This window comes from Clytia hemisphaerica, unplaced genomic scaffold (assembly GCF_902728285.1).
Source record: "Clytia hemisphaerica strain Z4C2 unplaced genomic scaffold, Clytia hemisphaerica genome assembly, whole genome shotgun sequence".
Classification (NCBI taxonomy): Eukaryota; Metazoa; Cnidaria; class Hydrozoa; order Leptothecata; family Clytiidae; genus Clytia; species Clytia hemisphaerica.
The window spans coordinates 294671-314156 of NW_027103938.1; the positions used below are offsets into that span (position 1 = coordinate 294671).

General features: G+C 34.6%; 4 protein-coding genes across 6 annotated transcripts; all 4 read left to right on the forward strand.

The window, feature by feature from the left end:
- Window positions 1–8: 8 nt before the first annotated feature.
- LOC136809862 (uncharacterized) lies at window positions 9–4156 on the forward strand. Of its 2 annotated transcripts, none has more exons than XM_067066419.1 (7): window positions 9–545; window positions 795–992; window positions 1138–1271; window positions 1670–1887; window positions 2654–2823; window positions 3280–3355; window positions 3578–4156. In XM_067066419.1, exons 1-7 carry the CDS (start codon window positions 35–37, stop codon window positions 3990–3992), a joined length of 1722 nt encoding a protein of 573 aa, XP_066922520.1. In that variant the 5' UTR covers window positions 9–34; the 3' UTR covers window positions 3993–4156. The 2 variants fall into 2 exon arrangements, with proteins under 2 accessions (XP_066922520.1, XP_066922519.1); XM_067066418.1 differs by having other exon boundaries at window positions 744–992; window positions 3578–4071.
- A 2044-nt stretch (window positions 4157–6200) lies between these two features.
- On the forward strand, window positions 6201–9666 carry LOC136809863 (F-box/LRR-repeat protein 20-like). 2 transcript variants are annotated; one of them, XM_067066421.1, is made up of 5 exons: window positions 6201–6497; window positions 6676–6789; window positions 7324–7410; window positions 7677–7805; window positions 8225–9666. In XM_067066421.1, exons 1-5 carry the CDS (start codon window positions 6242–6244, stop codon window positions 9223–9225), a joined length of 1587 nt encoding a protein of 528 aa, XP_066922522.1. In that variant the 5' UTR covers window positions 6201–6241; the 3' UTR covers window positions 9226–9666. The 2 variants fall into 2 exon arrangements, with proteins under 2 accessions (XP_066922522.1, XP_066922521.1); XM_067066420.1 differs by having other exon boundaries at window positions 6207–6497; window positions 7677–7823.
- Window positions 9667–9771: 105 nt separating this feature from the next.
- LOC136809864 (tubulin-folding cofactor B-like) lies at window positions 9772–13494 on the forward strand. The gene is made up of 6 exons (XM_067066422.1): window positions 9772–9910; window positions 10267–10407; window positions 11133–11232; window positions 11474–11662; window positions 11908–11980; window positions 12773–13494. Exons 1-6 carry the CDS (start codon window positions 9815–9817, stop codon window positions 12900–12902), a joined length of 729 nt encoding a protein of 242 aa, XP_066922523.1. The 5' UTR covers window positions 9772–9814; the 3' UTR covers window positions 12903–13494.
- A 296-nt stretch (window positions 13495–13790) lies between these two features.
- On the forward strand, window positions 13791–15328 carry LOC136809865 (uncharacterized protein Mb3657-like). The gene is made up of 3 exons (XM_067066423.1): window positions 13791–13939; window positions 14163–14355; window positions 14529–15328. The coding sequence occupies exons 1-3, from the start codon at window positions 13818–13820 to the stop codon at window positions 15216–15218; spliced, it is 1005 nt and encodes a 334-aa protein (XP_066922524.1). The 5' UTR covers window positions 13791–13817; the 3' UTR covers window positions 15219–15328.
- The last annotated feature ends 4158 nt before the right edge of the window (window positions 15329–19486 follow it).

Sequence of the window (19486 nt, forward strand, 5' to 3'; positions counted from 1 at the left end):
TCTTTCAGAACTATGTGAAAATACAAAAGGAAGTATGTGGAGCAGACAATTAACTAGGCTATGCCGTCAACCCCCGATCAAGAAGGGAAGACAGCTAGTCCCTAGAAAAGAAGTTGTTATCAGATTTCAAAGTTACACTAAACAAAATTTAACATACAGCTTGAAGTATATTTTGGGATTACTTGGAGGAACTTTGACAGGCGGTTTATCTGTTTATTTGATTTCTAACCATAATGTGGACGTGGAAGCATCTCAACCAAAGAAAAAACTTGTGATACTTGGCTCTGGTTGGGGTGCAGTCAGTCTCATCAAAAGTCTAAAACCTGATTTATATGACATCAAAGTAGTTTCGCCCACAAATTATTTTCTATTCACACCTTTGCTACCATCTGTTACTGTTGGCACTGTGGATGGACGTAGCCTTACAGAACCAATCAGAAAGATTTTATCGAAGAAACAAAAGGAGGGAAATTATGAATATTTTGAAGCCCATTGCATTGATGTTGATACTGAGAAAAATCAAGTTATTTGTGCTGATAAATCAGGTTGAGTTTCATGTCTTTATCTTTTTCATTTGTTGAGTTCCCTTCACTTCGCAGACACCCTTAGATTATAAAGCCTACCCTGTTTTGGATTTTGTTGATCTAATTGATTTGACCACGTTATTGTTATTGCTGTGTAAATTGATTGGCTGTTTTTTTTCTCTTTGAAGCGTAGCATGATCAAAATTTACATTTTGTTAGATATTCAAAGCGACAGCCCTGAGTTCAAGATTGACTATGACATTTTGGTAGTGGCTGTTGGATCGAAAACAAACACGTACAACAATCCTGATATCAAGAAATATTCTCATAAACTAAAAAATGTTCAACAAGCTCGAGAAGTCCGCAAACATATTGTTGATTCTTTGGAAACTGCCATTTTGCCAGGTCAATGTGAAGAAGAAATGAAAAGGATGTTGAGTTTTGTTGTCGTTGGTGGTGGGCCTACAGGTTTGTTGTGGTTCTTGCCAATCAACTTTTTCCTATTAGCGCTTTTATACTTAATATTTTAGACAGTCATCTGATTTCCTCCTAGCTTACATTGTTCTATTCTACTTAAATTCTACTATTCTATTCTACTTTTCTACTTTTTCAGGAGTTGAATTTGCTGGAGAATTGCGTGATTATCTTGATGATTTGAAAAATGTTTATCCTCAACAAGTTATTGATAATATGTGCATAACTTTGGTGAATAGCCATTACAAAGTATTGAGTATGTATGACCAACAGGTTTGTAAACATACCAATTTAAAGTTCTTGTGTCCATGACTGAATATCGTCCCATTGAAGTATAGAAAGATGCTTCTCTGTCTCAAAATTCTGCATAATTTACCAAAATTTTATAAACATGTGCTAATTTTCTTTTTGAAATCCATTGTCTAAAACAAAAAACCTTGCTTTTACCATTGACATACATAAGTCTTTAGCTTTCCAATTACGTCATAGCCATTTGGTCCCAAAATCATTTTTCATATAATAGCCTTTGAGTGGACTTTTTAAAGAAAACTGCTCATACCTGTCATTTAATCTATCAAAAACCTATATTGTCAGAGATTACTTCATTTTCATTCAGTTTAATCTAATACTGCTCAAGTTTCTTCAAAAATGTCTTACCAACTTCTTTTCAGATAAGCAATTTCACTGAACAGAAATTCAAATCAGACGGTATCAACACGATTGGTAATTCTTATGTAGTTGGAATGGATCCAAAGAATATTAAAATCCAAAACAAGAAGACTAAAGAGATAACAGTTTTACCGTATGGTTTATGTGTTTGGGCTGCTGGTATTGCACCTAGAGACATAACTAAGACGCTGATCAAAAGAATGCCTGCTCAAAACAACAGGTTAAACAATTATATTTGCTCTGTCTTTATTTAAACAGCCATCCTGTCATCAAATACCACTTATACTAGCATTGTTTTACTCAAACTTTTTTGGACCTACCCCGGTGGAGGTCCTATAAATTAACCTTTGTCCGTTCGTTCGTTTGTTATTAGCTTTCCTCATGATTGGCTCATTAGTTTTTTCTGATTTTTTGCGCAAAGATGCATAACTATAAACCCTCGAATGTGACGGAGCCCGATTTTCAAAAAAAAAATTTTTTGGGCAAATTTGGGCCAAAAAACGGCTAAAAACGGGTTTTTTGGACTTCGTGAAAAATTAGGTCGTTAATTTTTTCTGATTTTTTGCATGGAAGTAGGGTACCATCGTAAGTAAAAGATGGCTTAAGCAGATTTTTGCAAAAAAAATTTGTTGGCTCAAAAAACGCATGTTTATCTATAAGAATCACTATTAATAAGCATACATCAATGTTCTTAGTCAAATTACTCAATTTTTTTATGAGATAGATGTTTTTTTTTGCTCAGGAGGGCTTACTTTTACAAAATATGTGTGTTTAGACATGAAATTTTGGTTGCTTGGCGTGTTTTTATAGGAAAATAGGCCAAATTCGATATTCTTTTATAAGCACATTATCAATTACTTAGGTATTAGCTCTTCTCGAGATTGGCTCTTTCATTCTTTATGATTTTTTGAGCAAAGATGCATAACTATAAACCCTCGAATCTGACAAAAGCGACATACATCTTTAGTTATACTGTTTCTTATTAGAAATGCATTGGTCACAGATGGCTACATGAAATTGAAAGGAAGCAATAATATTTTTGGTATCGGAGACTGTTCTACTGTCGAGTTTACTAAGCTAATGTATCAAGTTGAACAGTTATTCAAAGAAGCTGATCTTGATGGGACTGGTCAGCTATCTCTCTCTGAATTCTCAGGTTAGAGGGAAATATTTTGTACTGTACTAGAACACTAGAAGTACAATACAGTTTAGCCTTACCCAAACAATACCCTCATTTATCTATCTTATTTGGTTTTGTTTGGTTTTGTTGTTCAATGATTTAATGCAGAACCACTGACCTTTATATATCCCTGGACCAAAAAATTGGTACCCTAATCGCGACACTACTCAAAAGTGGTGAAAATGCATCGAGAGCGCTGGATCTACTTTCCCTCAAATACTTTTTATGATAGCGCTGTTATGACGTTAATTTTTAAAATTTCAATGGTTTCTTCTCGGGTACCAATTCCAAAAAAAACTCCAATCAAAGATGGTGGATATAGCTTGGTCCATGGATATTTAATGGTCAGTGTGCAGAACCTGTTATGACAAAGGTTTTTAAACAATTCTTTAACGTTAAGCAATGTCAAGTACTAACACCTCTTCTTTTCAGTATTTTTGGAGACAGCAAAGAAGAAATATCCTGAAATGACGCAACATTTGACCAAGTTACAAAAATCAGTTGATAAGTATGATCTTGTAATTTAGCCTGTTTTGATTTTATTGTCTTTAATCTGAAAACGTTGAACTGCTGACCTCAATGTATTTATAATGAATTTTGGCCACCATAACGGCTCTCCTTTGACTAGACGCAATAACCTGCAGAAAGTTGCTATCAGAGTGAAATGGCTTAAAGAGATCTTCTAAATGAGTCTTGGATGTTCTAAAGAATCTCACTTCTTGCTTTTCAGGACATTCAGCTTGATGGATACTGACCATAATGAGCGATTAAGTCTTGAAGAGTTTACTCTTTTCTTGAAGGATGTTGACAGCAAATTAAAAGCCTACCCTGCTACAGCCCAAGTCGCTTCTCAACAAGGCAAATATCTCGGAAAACTTCTCTCGGCACATTCTGAGATCACTGAAAATGAAGATTTCTCGGTTTGCAAACCCTTCGAATACAGTCATTTGGGGAGTTTTGCTTATGTTGGGGGAGAAGCAGCTGTGTTGGAGCTCCCTATCATTGGTACTTTCACCAACTTTGCCACCATTTGGTTATGGAGAGGTGCCTACTTAAACCAAGCTGTTAGTTGGAGAATGCAGTGCCTTATTGGGTTTGATTGGGTTAAAGCACACGTTTTTGGTCGAGATACTTCAGAAATTTAAATTAGACCTGATTTATCTTCTTCTTTATATTTTGTCTTATTTTATTTATTCTTTAGGGTATTTAGATATCTCTATATATTGGGGCTTACAATGATAAGGGTTTTTTAGGGGTTTTCTTTTGTATTATTTGCTAATTTAAGAGAAGAATTTATTTTGGTAAATGGAATTTTATGTGCATTGTTGTGATTATTTTATTGAAATCATTTGTTTTGTTTTGTAGATATTTTGTATATTTATCATCTTTAACATAGCATTTATAGATAAATTATTTGTTTTATTGCTAGCACACTTTCGCTGTACCTATTCGAAAACATCTTACTGAAAAAATATTACTGATAGTTTGATAGCATTTCTAGTCTAGGGAATCTTCATTCTGAACATTTTTAATCTCTAATAATATTTTGTGTGTGGAAGATCAAAGTATGATTTATCAGAGGTGAGTATTAGACTACCCAGGTATCCCAAGCCAATTCTTACCAAGCTCTATACTTTTCCTGTATACGTACCCATATCATTTTAATTGTCAGCAATACCAATTGTAGACCCTTAGTAATCCATGCAGAAGACAAAGGGTTCGATTCTCACTCGGTTCTGTGGTGCATTTGGCAAGTGATTGTAGCAACGCCCGGGTCAACCAATGTCATGTTAAGGGAACTGGGTACCAAAAGATACATCAGTGTGGGGAATAATGCCAACTGCATCTTAGGTTGTGATGTTGCTCACTTGTTCAAGCTTATTTGAGTTGCACAACCAATAAAGCACGACTCTAATGGTGTCTCAAGGATACACCTTTTCGACCGTAGCCGCCAATTGCCGCACGGGCATTTCTTTGTCCGCTTTATCCCACTAAAACCGTCCAGTCCTATTTTCGCACCTATAGACCATAGAAAAATGTGTCAAAAAAAGGATTGAATCGAGTTTAGGGGGATAATTAAATAATTAAGTGACACGCACCTGAATACGGTCGAAAAGGTGTATTAATGGTGGCTTTTCTTTGTTAAGAACAACGGGGGTTTCGCCCGAAAATGCCTGCAGATAATCAGCTAACCAAAAGGAAGTGTAATATATTATTGACATTTAATTTATTATATTAAATCACAACATATCCATAGTATTAATGTATTATGTTAAATCATATCATATATCTTTATTATAATATTGTATTATCTTATCACGGCATACACTATTTACACATTTGCAAACAAATGTTTTGAAAACGGTTCACCTTGGTATTCCTCTAAAAACATTAACATACAATTCGCTACCTTAATTCAAAAGGGGTTAAGTTAAGACGGTTCATAACTTCATACTGAAGCTCTGATAAAAGTGATGTTTAATTCAAAAGAGGCCAAAGTCCATCATCTTTTTACAATAGAAGGGCCTAAGTCCATCATCTCTTTACAATAAAGGGCCTAAGTCCACCAAAATAAGTTTGTTTAAGTTTTAAAGAGGCGTAGGTCCAATTAAATTGCAAATGGGCCTAAGTCCATGCATCCTAAAAAGGATAATTGAGTTTTTCTTTATCTTACTGAGATTGTCTTTCCTCTTTATCTTGAATCTAGGTGTAAGTGGCTTTATTTTGTTGTGTCGTATGTGAAGGTTTTGAACTTTTAATGACAGAAATTAACCCTCATACATTTTTCAAAATTCATGTTTAATTAAAAAAGGCCTAAGTCCACTCTGTAAGATTTACTAAGTTGCACCTAGTATGTACAAAAATATCTACTTTCCAAAAGAATGCCTTTTTATTGAAAAAACAAGTTCAAGCTATGGCTTTCAGAAAACATTTACTTCAAAACTTTACCATCAAAAATGGTTTCAGAACAAAGGAAAAACTTTATTTGCAATTTTCTCAAAATGACCAAAATGGACTTAGGCCTCTTTTGAATTAAGGTAGCGAATTTAAGTTATTGAATTTGATTAAATTGTTTTTTATGTGTACTTAATAGAACACAAATGCCAGGATTAGACAATTTTTAGAATGACTTCTCTCTTTTCATTTGAGGATATAAATCAATCCCCTTTTAAAACTCGAGGCTGATTTTTTCTATTAAGGAAGAACAAGAAAGACATATTAGCAACGAACAAGAAAGACATATTAGCAACGGACAAGACGACCATAAACCTTTTCGCTATCTGTAACATTTCACTCTGACCGCTCAAGCAGGCGTACTTCCTAATTTTTCGAATGTTTTTATTCTTTCATTCAGAATAAAAACAAAAAGATTCATTAAAAATTATAAAAAAACATGTTGAACAGTGTATATGCAGCCATCAATCAACGCACACTTGCGATAGCCGATCGTAACCTAGCAACGTATGGCCTGAACGGACAATTGCCGTCCGATACAGACGACGAGGACTATATTCCATCAGGGGAACCCTCTGCCAAGACAAACAAAAGGAAGAGAAAGATGACCAGGAAAGTGATATCAACTTCTGAGGATGAAGACGGTGATTCCATTGAGAGTGATCATAGTGAAGAGAAGGAAGAGAAGCCAAAAGGTTGCAATCTCGTTTTATATCTATTTTCATATTCAAATCACTTACCTAATTTTTCCTTATTTACATACACAAATTAAGACCTGTGTAGAATATATCGTTCTTATTTCAACAAAATTTTCTAATTTTCATTTCAAATGATTTGCTTATCAATATTTTTTTGCAAATATTTATTTTTCAGCGAAAAGAAAGAAAAAGAAACTTACACCTGGCAAGAGAAAGAAAGCGAATGCAAAGATTAAAAATGCAGATGACGACGAGAAACCGTCAACTTCAAATTCAAAGAAGAAAAAAGGTACACGCTTTTTTTATAAGAATTGTGTTTTTCGATTCATCATGAATATTCTCAACTTTTGGGGGAAAATCATCCTGAAATATTGTTATGGTAATCTTAGGTATGAATCAAAAGCCATCCAAAATCTAGCATTTAATACATATTTGGCATTTTTGTGGACAAAATGTGTACTTGCGACACGCCAAAATGGGAGAAAGTACAGCTCTCCTGTGGAGCGTCATGGTATGTTAGGTGAGCGTATAAACAATTCGACGTTGACCCTTGTTGACCTCTTTCATGAATGTTCAATAAAAGTTTAAAAGATATAAAAGGGAGCTTTCCTTTGAAAGTTGCTGTCAAAGCTACTGGAAATCTATGTTCGTTTGGAGTCTCTTTAACTCGAACCTCAATAACTCGAATGTCTCCTTAACTTTAATAAGTGTTATGGTCTTTTCAGTTAACAATGCCTTTTAAAATTTGCTCAATAACTCGAACAAAGTTGTACCTCGTGTATTATATTCTTTTACTGACATTGATTTCATGTTTTTAACTTAGGCGATGTAAAGAAAAAGTCAACATCTTCTGCTACAAAGAAAACTAAAGCAAAAGCAACCAACAACAAACCAGATGAAGACTCTACAAGTTTGATTCAAATTTACATCGCTTTGAAATATCTTTTGCTTTCAGCTTTCCTTTGAACTAGTGCAGTGGGCTCTATAGAATCCCTTTTGCTTTGCGAACACGAGACTCGTTCTCCGTGCGTAACCCCTTTTACGATTGCTTTTCTGTTGCATTTTTACCGAATATCTTATCATGACCCGCAAACTTACCAGTATCATATGATATCATATTTTTTTAAAACCTATGTAGGCAGAAACTGTAAACAAACGTCTTTATTATTCATACAGGTACTCGTAAAAAATCGAACCGATCGAAGCTTTTGTTTGGAGCTGACCGTGGAAGCGATGACTCGGAAGACGAAGATTATGTTCCAGAGGGCGGCCGTCCATCCTCCAAACCTACTGTGAAGAAGAAAAGTAACCGCATAAACAAAAGTTTGAATCTTTTTTCCACATTTTAATTGTTCAGTTGAATTGCGAAACGAAACTGTATTTTTGGTCTCTGCGGCATTTTCTTCTTATCTGGGATTGAGACTCGTATATTTTCATAGTTTTAAGACGGGTATTGTACAAATACCTAAGAAATTTCGTTCCTATTTCCTATGTGTCTTTTAAGTGATTAGATAAAGATTCCACTCTTTATTTAATTATACATAATATCTTTAATGCAAAATTTCTCTCATCTCTTTTTTCAATCATGCTAATATACTTGCTTAACCCAGATTAACTGTGAATTAACCTTTTCACTACTACTCCCAACGAACTGTATCTTCCTTCGTTCTTTATCATAAGGTTTTGTCTCCTCACAAATACTTTTCACATCATGTTTATCATAGGTGACACAAGCATTCAAAACAAGACTTTCAATAATGGTGGAACGTCACTTGAATGGGCAGAACTTCCCATCGAAATCTTATCGATGATATTTCGTTTCATCACAGCAACAGAATCGAAAGGTGTTCGTTACATTCTTCGATGTTCACAAGTTTGCCAGCACTGGCGAAACGTGGTTAACAATGAAGCCTCCTGGTTTGATATCGATCTCTCATTTGTTGGGCCCAGCCACAAAGAACGAAAAATCACGCGAATCCTGTCTAAAATCTGTCCCATACAACTAGTCTGTGTTCGCTCGCTTAGCCTGAGTGGATGGTGCGAGTTGACCGATGAGGGTCTGGATCACGTGTCTGAGAATTGCACCAAGATTGAGAAACTGGATCTGTCGTCGTGTCAGAAAAGCGTTGCAAAGTTAACAAGTTCTTCTTTGTTAAACATTGCTGAGAATTGTACTGAATTACAAAAGTTGAATGTTTCTAATTTACGTGTCAACAGTTATAATCAAATATGGAGTAAATTTCTTCAAATACGCGGTGCAGGACTTATCAGTATGAATTTTAGTAATAATATCCCTTTCTCAAATACTTGTTTCAAGTTGATTACTGACAATTGTCCGTTATTGAAAATCCTTGATTGTTCTAATACCGGTCTTAGGAGTTTATCTCTTCAAGAGTTCCAGACGAAATGTCCGTTACTGGAAGAACTGTATTTGGCAAACGTCAATATTGTCGTACGACGTCATAATAACGAGCTGAAAACGTGCCCTGGGTTCGACCATTTGTCCTTAGTCAGTTTCGCTTCACAGAATTTCAACTGCTGGGTAACAGATGAGGTTTTAAATGGGTTTCTCAAAAGCGCTATCAGTTTGAAAACTCTTGATATCAGAGGTGCGAAATCGGTTTACGAACTTGATATGGATATCGCGGCTACTTCATTGGAAAGGCTGTATATTTCTGATGTTCCTCTAAATGAGGAGATTACTGAAGCTATTTGTGAAAGATAGTCTGGTTCGTTATGGGCTTTAGATATTTCGAAAACTAAAAACGATATATCGGACGTTATTAAGATTTTACTATCGGAACCGAATTCTTGTCGTAAATTTCAGCATCTTGATGTTAGTCAAACTAATGTTTCAAATGGTGACGTAATCTCTATTTTGAATTCTTGTGCTGACTTGAACACCTTGGATATCTCGTGTTGCCGTGGTATACCACGTGGTCTGAAACGACGCCACAAAGGGCGGGAGGCGTTAGACAAACTATTGCTGGATTTGAAAGATGGAATGCAAGTGACTATTACTGACGACGACGATGAATGATTTTTGTTAATTTTTTTTTAAGATTTAACGTTAATATTTTATTGATTTTGATTGAAATTCTTCTTTGAATTTTTATATGATTTATATTTAGCATTTACGGCTTTAAAGATATTATATTCCCTGAAAGTTTGTCGTGTTACAGACAGAGTGCCAGATTCGTGTTTGGAAACTTCTTAGGTATTTTCATTTGAAACTCTACATTCCAGGCAGATTTAGATGAAGGTTATATCCTTTTTCCTTTGTTTCATAGAAAATACAAAAAAAAAGAGAAAAAATGTCAGATTTCGTACTACTGAATATAAGTAGCACAATATCACAATATGGATCTGAGAAAAGATTTGCTAAAGATTTGCTCATCTCTGAGTTTAAGGTGAGTTTCCAAGTTTCCGTTGAAAAACAGTAAAATTTATTTGATATAAGTTTTTCTTTTATACCTCGTCTAATTTTTGACCCACCGATTTAAATCCTTGCGCTAGAAGTTGCTCGAATGTAGATTTCGTAGACCGGTTTATTTGACCACACTCGACCCTAGCCCAAATTGTGGTTTGAATCAATAGAGCTACCTCGATTTAATTCGACGAATTTTTCTCGTTTTCAATATCTGTAACCAGAGTGTAGACTCAATTGCGAAACGGGTCCGAAGATTCTCAATGTCTTTACAGGAAACTGAATATAAAGAAAGTTTACTGATCGTGTATGACTTTCACCTTCTTACTTATTCGGCAGGGTAAATTAGAGTTGATCACTGGTTGTCAATCACAATGGATGAGATTGGAGCTGTATAACCAAGACAACGTTAAGATGGCTACCATGGATGATGAACGAATGCTGGGATTTTACTCACCTGAGGACCAATGGAGAGTACACGTTAGTCAAATTGCTTTTATATCACAATTTAATCATGCCCCTTGTATTACGATGAAGTGAATGCAGTCGCTCTGGTGTGGTCTTCTGACCAATACTTCATTCCAACGTTGGAATCCACAAACTACTACACTTCACTAACGGAAAGTCTTGGGCTTGCAAATATTAATGTCTGTGATCTATAGAATTCACTTCCAGCTCTGCCGAGTCACAATTGAGTTCTCGGGTTCCACATGGACCTGTAGCTCAATGGTAGAGCAAATACCCGCTTATGGAATGGTTGTCAGTTCGAGTCACGTCGAATCCGTTGGTTTTCCAACGTTTCTGGTGGCTGGTAAGAAGACAACATGAGATCGACTGTATATTCACTTCATTAAATAACAATTTGATTTTGCCTTATTCAATGCTTTCGTGGTCTCACTTAGCCAAACTTTTGTGTGATTATTATGCTTCAACAATAAATTAGATAAAAAGTGGGGGAATTTAGGACTTTTTGTCTCCATCATTCAGTATCCGTTCTGTTTTCGCCAGAAGAGAAGACAAATAGAATCGTATTCCCTTCAATCTCTTTCTCAGTTCACTTGTTTCTGTTTTATCCCACTCGATCATATGAACATTTGTTTTTCGTAGTTTCCCGGGAACAAAGAGTCTTGAACATTGGTCAATTCGAAAATATTTTTTGAACACTATTTTATAGACTTTCATCGCAATATTTTTCACTTTTCTAGGTAGTTGATACAAACCCTTCGTCAGTGAAAGGAGAATTCGATGATTTATCCAAAGTGGAAAAGTATGAAATAAGTGAAGATGATTATAACAACAAGAAAGGTATAAAATGAACTTCATTTCATGGACTTGTAATTTCCACACTATACCCATTTAAACTAACTGTAATTCGACATAATTTTCCACAACTCGATTTTCTGTCAATCGATGCTCATATCACGATGGATCTGTACATAATATAATTTGCAACCTTCTCAGAAGGTTAGAAAGCATAATTAGTAGCAAATTATGACGTCCTATATTAAGAAGCCAATGAATTTATTACTTTCCCTTTCATTTTCAGACAGCGTACGAAACTTCATGCGCATGAACAAAGTAGGGAATTTTTCTGAAGAAGCCATCGAAGCCAAGAAACGTGAATTTGAAGAAGAAGAAAAAGAAACACAACGCGCCAAAACTTTCAAAATCGGTGATCGATGCGAAACGTCAGTGCCGAAACAACAAAAACGTAGAGGATGTGTAATGTTTATTGGTGAGTCGTTTAAGTTTCCCAATCATATACCGATTCATTTATTCATTCATTCATTCATTCATTCATTCATTCATTCGCACACAATAACCCGAGCTCTGATAAAACTCTGATAAGACTTTGACCCGGATTCGATTTCTTTCTTTGGTTAAACTCATGACTACTGTGATTTTGAATACAAAAGGATAACATATGGCGATTTCTTGAAAATGATATGACGGGGTAACTTTTTTGTTTCCTTACCTTAGGCGAAGTGGAATTCAAGCCAGGACATTGGATTGGTGTAAAGTACGATGAACCTCTTGGTAAAAATGATGGAAGGTATTCAATAAAAGATTTTTCATAAAATATCCCTTGATTCATATTTTGAAGTAAATTCTATCGAACAATATCGATCATTATCGTCCACCTCTAAGCAAAACGCACTGTCGAATATTTTTAGATATCCGATAGTAAAATATCTCTTTTGTAGCAGCGAGCATAAAGAAAATAGTTTTTTGGTATAATTATTTAAATGTCACAAATATAAAAACAGATAAAAGAAAGTTCTTTTTAACAAAAGAGAAAGAAAGGAAATTCGAACGTTTTTTAATTAAAGAGAGAAAAAAAAACAATGAAATTGACATCCTTAATAAGATAGTAAAACGTTCGAAAATGTTATACAAAGAGAGAAACAGGAGAAAGACTGAATGAAGTAGGGGAAATTAAAATGCTTTTCTGCTAATTGGTGAACGATAAACCATATATTCAACGTGAAAAATCGGATATCGAAATTATTCAGTCTCGCTTAATGATATTCGACTCAGCTTCGCTTCGTCGAATATCATCAAGCTCGACTGAATAATTTTCGATATCCGATTTTTCTTGTCGAATATCTGCTTAATATCAAATTCGGAGTGGAAAATCGGGACATGTTTTAAAATCACTGTTTGGATAAATAACTTTTATTCTTAATCTAGTATTTATTCCCTCTGCTCACAGCGTAAAAGGGAAACGCTACTATCGAACAATATCTACAAAGAGAGTATTTTTAGTTCAAGAATTGGGAAATTTTTCACCATGATTCTAAATCACTCTTTTATTCCTAATGAATTAATTTCGCTCTTTTCTCAGCGTAAAAGGTATACGTTATTTCACGTGTCAACAAAAATACGGAGGTTTTGTTCGGCCATCTCATTGTGAAGTTGGAGATTTCCCTGAAGAAGATCTTGGCTTCAGTGATGATGAGATTGATGAAATGTAAATAACGCCATCCCGCCCCTGAGAAGCAGCACCCTAACGCCTTCTGGCAAGTTAGAATTGCGCCTAGGAAGATGTACGGATAAATATTTTATATCGAAAATGGAAATTCTACGCCGATACAATTTTAACAATACAAGTTGGGAGTTAAGAAATAGAAAATTCTTGTCACGTGTGAATCGGAGATGCAATGGTATTATTGAATGTTATGGTTTTATTGTGTCACTCACCAGAGATAAGATGATATGAATTCGACAGTTTGGCTTTGATTTTGTTGACAGAGATGAAGCTGTTATTTATCAATCTGAATCTAGAAAAATAGACTTTAATCGTTTAATTTGTGCCTTGAATTTTAATTTATTGACAATTAGTTTTTTTGAATTCTGTTTTTTATTTTGAGACAAATGTAAATTGGTCTTTCTTGGTACCTTAAAGGTTTAGATATTATATTTTTTGAAATTATCATTAGTTATGGTTATAGTTCCGTAGTATGATATTATCTTTTCGATTCAGATTTAGATTTATAAGAAGCATATATATGATAAGTATTTAAAATTTCGAAGAGATTATTCCTATATTTCAATATTTCAAACATACACATTAATTTACGTCTAATAACTGGATGCATCGAATAAACTCCACTTTTCTTCAAGGGTAAATATTGGCTATAAAGAATTTAAACTGGAATAAATCAGTGTAGATGCTCGAACTTTTTAAAGCTTTTTAGGGCATTTAACAACTGTCTTGATATAAGTTTTATTATGAGAAATATTTTACTGCCTCGGTACTGTCTTCTTTTTAACTGGGAATGTTAACTGAAAAAGTTCTCGGAAATAAATACGGTTTTAGCTCATGCTTATTTTTCATTCAAAATTTGCTCCATTTCTTTCAGTAGGAAAAAATAAAATTCTTACCAAAAATGAAAATGAATAGAAAATTACCTTTGGTTTTGCTGGTCGTCATTACGATGTTTGGTTATTCACAATCTGAAGGAAATGTGTGCACCAACAAAGGCTCCTACAGTGAATACACTGATCCAAGGTATATTCATTTCATACAGTTTCATGTGAAAAAATTAATGAGGTCAAAATTCATTTTTTCAACTTCACGATATCCATTAAAAATGTTAAATAATTACTAATATGTGCTTAGTAAGACAATTTCACTCGAGATTTTTCCACGGACCGTAGTTAAATTCTCTAATGTTTTGACTTCTATTTTCTTTATTGTACCTATGTGATTTATTTTAATGTGTCGTTTTCAGGTTACATTACAAAGTTATTAAGGATGATTTTGAAAACCCCGACATTGATATTGAGGAGATAATCAAAGAAATAACCACTGGAAAAGGTTTCGTAATGCTTCCTCAACTCTTCTCTGAGAAAGATATAACGCATGCGCGTGAGTTGACTCAGTATCTTATCAAGACACAAGGAAACAAGGCTACTCATTTTCAGGTAATTAGAATCTGTTCTATAGCGTCCCTCCTTGTAAAGATTTCAAACGGGTCACTGAAAGTACTTGAACTACCTTTAAAAAGTGTATTTCTTGATTAATTTCTAAATGAATACATTAAATAAACAAGGCAACTTGATAAATCAGAAATTTCTTAAATATTTTTCATTTTCAGGGAACTGAGGATGAACAAACGAAGTTACAAGCTCGTGTTTGGAACATGTTAGACAAAGGACAAATCTACGAGAAAATGGTCCAACATCCGATCATATTGAAAATCATGCGTCAAATCCTCGGTGATGATGCTCAACTTGGTTCGATTGCAAGCAACACGTTATTTCCAGGAGGGGCTGGGCAGGAGCCACACCTCGATTACCCATATTGGGATTACTACAACAAAGGACATTGGCCTCAAAGTCCCAAACACCCAGACATTCCTTTCTTCATGAATTTTCAAGCAACAATACTACTGGACGATTTTACTGCAGAAAATGGTGCTACCGGGGTTCGTCCGGGTACTCAATTGAAAGCGGAATGGCCCCATGATACGGAAGAGTTTCACCGGAATGTGGAACAAGGTGTTGGCAAAGCAGGAGATGTTATGGTGTTCGTTGGACTTCTACAACATTGTGCTATGGATAATAAAAGTAATAACACAAGGACTGGAATCCTCTTACAATATTTACCCAAATATGTACGCCCTATGGAGGACATCAAGCGAAGTATAAGCGATGACGTTATTGAGAGATTGAGCCCTGAATTGAAGAAACTTTTACTTTGGGATTACCCCTATCCAGCTTTGCTTGATAAAGCAGAAGCAAAAAGTACGGAAGGCTCAAAATCCGATTTTAAATGGAAAGACTGATCAGCCTGTAAGTTTACATTGTTTTACTTTTTATTGTAAAATTTTATTACTTTGGAAATTATCTGACATCGATTTTTTTGCGCTAATACGATGGTATCGGTAAACAGTAATATTGATTTTCCAGTGTTTTCGGAAACAGCTTGTCTAAGATGATTATATTATCTGGAGTGTATCTCCAGGGAGATTGTAACCAAAGCTTAAATATAGCCTGAGAAGACTATAACATCATTTTGGATATTTGCCAAAGTAGAGGTTTGCACTTGCTTAATCCGGTTGTTTTCAAAGTTTTGACTTCGAGTCGAGACAAATGAAGTCAAACTTACATAAACGTCATGTCCAAGTTATGAGTCATCATGCTACATTTACTCAGCTGCAAATAGAATCGATTACAACAAGAAAATTATCCAGTGAAATAGTTTTCCGCATACCTTTAAGCTTTTTCTTGTATATAATGATAATCATTTGTTGCGGTATCAAGAAATATTAAACAGTAACCGGAACAATGGATATGTCGGTTTTTTGAGTTACATCAAATTCATTTCGTACTTTTATGATAATCAGGTACACAGCTCACTTTCGCTAATTCGAAATCGAAACGGGGAAACTTACTTATTCGACTTATAGAGATTCAAACTTTTAGAGGGTGTTCTTAACGTAAATTGGGAATTAGTTCGAATTATTGAAACAAAGATATTTTTAATATCTTTAATAAAGAGTTTATATTGGTCTGAATCGCAGACCTCTACAAAGTCAAGGTACCATATGGTGCACGAATCTGTTAGTGGATGCCAGAGGCCTAGGTTTATTTCCATTGTATTTTTTTAGATCATTAATTTTCTCACAACTCATGATCCAAATGTTTCTGTTTACTTAACGCAAATTTCGCGGTACTCGTTTGAATATAAGGACTCTCTCTAAGTTTCAGACGAAAGTTATTTAAAGTTTACTTTTGAAAACACTCGAAAAATACGTGGTAAATTCGCTATAATCAGTTACGGGTTCTTGAAGAACTTTCGAAAAGTCTGTTGTAAACGTATTAGCAAAAACAATGCCTTAGGCATATTCCAAAAGCTTGATGATTAAGCAGTTACAAAGAAATGCCGGAATTGTTTTATATTCTGAGTTTTTTAAAGTATGTTTTTTGGAAGTGATCTTCTTCTGAAAGATTGGCCAAAAACTGAGGTTAATTTTCCTCCTGCTTTTCACTATCAGTCCCGTTATTTTCCGTTCAATTTCAGTCTAGCATGCTAGAAGACTAAAGTACGATACTATCTGACTTTCCGTATTTGAAAATGTTCATTACTCTTGTGTGCTTAATTGTATTGGAGGGGGGTCATTTTGCTATTTTTGGAAAAGAATCACCCCCATATCACTTTATATTGACCCCCTCATTTTCCTAAGGATTTTTAGCAAAATCAGGTCAATAGCACTTAATTATGACCCCCCCCCCCCCCCCCCCCCCCCATTTTGTTGCTTTTTATCTGGAGTACCCATCCCCCGCTTATCCCACCACCTCCCCTTACAATCAAGTACACAAGAGTAGCAGTTGAAAAGCTTGCTTTGTAGAAAATACTTTTTGCCTCTTAAGAAAAAACGCAAAAGGTTGAGAAAGTCTTCTTTCTTGATGGGGTTTCATAAGTGAGATTTTCCTGATGGAAAAGCGTGATGAAAAACTTCTACTTGAAAAGATTTAATGCAGGAATTTTTGTTGCAGAAATTCCATATTATTGTCAACACTTTGATTAAGTTTTTCCTCTTTCGTGTTTTGGCTACAAAAGTAATTTGGCCCGATTCATGTTTTCCAAAAGGTTATTCGATTCTCAAGCCTTCCACTTTCGAGAGAAATTCCCACATTTTATTACGTCGTATGTTTATTAAAATTTCGTCATACACTTTTCCTTTAACATCCATAAGACTTATCATCTAAGGGTTTCTATCCATATTTTGAAAACCCACGATTATTAAGTAATTTGTGGAAAAAGCTGTTGAGGCACTTTGCAAAGATTGGAAAAGATTATTTATTTTTCAAATACCTCTTGATTTTGGACTTTTCAGCTCAGCTTGTTTTACTAACGTAACGTTAAGTGGTCTTTTTTAAAGTTATTCTTAATACCTTTAAATCTTGATTGAATTTATAAAAAACGTTTATAACAAATTTCCACAATTTATTTTCTCCAGGTCTTTTGCCGTTAAAAAAGGTATTCGACCGCTACATCAAGTCTTCGGTTTTTAATTCAGGTCTTCGGCCGCTAAATCAGGTCTGCGACCGCTAATTCAGGTCTGTGTCCGCTGACGGAAAAGAAATCTGCGGCGCTGACAGACATTGTGACCTAACAGACGCGAGCTGCCAAGCCATGGGGTATACCACGAGGTTGTAAAAAAGTGTATTATACAATATTAAATTGAGTTTAGTGGCTAAGAGAGCCCAAAGTGTAACTTTGTAAGTTGTACATTTAATCTTACTTTTTCTTTTTCTTTTTCAAACTTTATGATAATCAGGTACAGCTCTCTTATTTTATAGAGATCCGAATTTTAGAAGAGTTTGTCATTATAGAAAGATTCGAATAATAGTCTTCTAAATCTACTGTAGCTCCAATCAGCATACCATTTTGTTTAACTAAGGGTTTATGTTGATCTGTATCGCAGACCTCTATCTCGCAGTATAGCGAGCCAACAACCTAGGTTTATTTCCGTTGTATTTCTTTAGATCATTAATTTTCTCACTACTCGTGATCCAAATGTTTCTCTTGGCTTTCTTTAACGTAAATTTCGCGGTACTCGATTGAATATAAGGACTCTCTCTAAGTTTCAGACGAAAGTTATTTAAAAGTTTACTTTTGAAAACACTCGAAAAATACGTGGTAAATTCGCTATAATCAGTCACGGGTTCTTGAAGAACTTTCGAAAAGTCTGTTGTAATCGTATTAGCAAAAACAAGGCCTTAGGCATATTCCAAAAGTTTGATGACTAAGCATTTACAAAGAAAAATAAATACAGGATTTGCTTTATATTCTGAGTATTTTAAAGCTCAATACAAATTTACTACTAGAAATAACCCCATAGCAAAAATAGGTTTTTTGGAATTGATTTTCTTTTGAAGCTGAGGTTAATTGTCTTTCGGTCTTTCATTTCATTCCCGCTTTATCACTTTATCACGATATCAGTTTAGCATGCTAGAAGACTAAAGTATTCCTCACTATTCGACTATCTGCTGCATTTGAGAATGTCCATTAGTTGAAAAGTTTGCTTTGTATAGAAAATACTTTTTGCCTCACATAAAAAAACATTTTGACTTGCATTGAGGTTGAGAAAGTCTTCTTTGAGATTTCAAGTGAGATTTTCCTGATGGAAAAGCGTGATGGAAAACTTCTACTTGAAAAGATTTTTGCAGGGATTTTGTGGCAAAAATTCCATATAGTTACCAACACTTTGATTAAGTTTTTCCTATTTCGTGTTTTGGCCACAAAAGTAATGTCCCGATTTATGTTTTTTTCAAAGGCTTCTTTATTCTATTCTCGGGGCGAAAAGAGCTATCTTCCACTTTCGAGAGAAATCTCACATTCTATTACGTCGTATGCTTGTTAAGAATTTCGTCATAGAATTTTCATTTTGACATCCATAAGACTTATCATCTAAGGGTTTCTATCCATATTTTGAAAACCCACGATTCTTAAGTAATTTGCGGAAAAAGCCGTTGAGGCACTTTGCAAAGATTGTGAAGAGATTATTTATTTTTCAAATACCTCTTGATTTTGGACTTTTCAGCTCAGCTTGTTTTACTAACGTAACGTTAAGTGGTCTTTTTCTAAAGTTATTCTTGATATCTTGATATGTTCAAGTCAAAATTGTGTCATTGTTCTTTTCGGTAACACTAAGAAATACGGTTTTTTGGCCTTTTTCACATCTCAAGAATAAGTTGTGCGACGGTTATCAAGAATTGTAAAGATAAGTTCTCGGTTAAAACCTTAAGAAATCCAATTTCGAAACTATTTTCTATGGTTTCCCTTACAACCATGTTTCTTTATCCATCCTTCAGTGAGAAGAGACCAAACATGACTATTTGAAAATAGAGAATACATTAGGCTATTTGAGCATCTTGTTTGAATGTGTGATGTCCGGTGGGATGGGAGACTGAAGTACTGAAGAGTTTCAGAAATGATGGATTTTTTTTATTGATGTTAACGTATCGAATTATCTTACGAGAGCTTTTGAAAGACTGTTTTTCTCTTTTTTGTTTCTGCAATTTTCAATAACATATTTTGAAGCTT

Coding starts and splice junctions, on each gene's coding strand:
- LOC136809863 (XM_067066420.1), top strand. CDS start 6,242: ATGTTGAACAGTGTATATGCAGCCATCAATCAACGCACACTTGCGATA. Junction 6,790..7,323: donor AAATTCAAAGAAGAAAAAAG/GTACACGCTTTT, acceptor TTTTTAACTTAG/GCGATGTAAAGAAAAAGTCA. Junction 7,824..8,224: donor AAGTAACCGCATAAACAAAA/GTTTGAATCTTT, acceptor TGTTTATCATAG/GTGACACAAGCATTCAAAAC.
- LOC136809864 (XM_067066422.1), top strand. CDS start 9,815: ATGTCAGATTTCGTACTACTGAATATAAGTAGCACAATATCACAATAT. Junction 9,911..10,266: donor TGCTCATCTCTGAGTTTAAG/GTGAGTTTCCAA, acceptor CTTATTCGGCAG/GGTAAATTAGAGTTGATCAC. Junction 11,981..12,772: donor CTTGGTAAAAATGATGGAAG/GTATTCAATAAA, acceptor CTCTTTTCTCAG/CGTAAAAGGTATACGTTATT.
- LOC136809865 (XM_067066423.1), top strand. CDS start 13,818: ATGAAAATGAATAGAAAATTACCTTTGGTTTTGCTGGTCGTCATTACG. Junction 13,940..14,162: donor AGTGAATACACTGATCCAAG/GTATATTCATTT, acceptor TGTCGTTTTCAG/GTTACATTACAAAGTTATTA. Junction 14,356..14,528: donor ACAAGGCTACTCATTTTCAG/GTAATTAGAATC, acceptor TTTCATTTTCAG/GGAACTGAGGATGAACAAAC.
- LOC136809862 (XM_067066418.1), top strand. CDS start 35: ATGTGGAGCAGACAATTAACTAGGCTATGCCGTCAACCCCCGATCAAG. Junction 1,272..1,669: donor TGAGTATGTATGACCAACAG/GTTTGTAAACAT, acceptor ACTTCTTTTCAG/ATAAGCAATTTCACTGAACA. Junction 1,888..2,653: donor ATGCCTGCTCAAAACAACAG/GTTAAACAATTA, acceptor GTTTCTTATTAG/AAATGCATTGGTCACAGATG.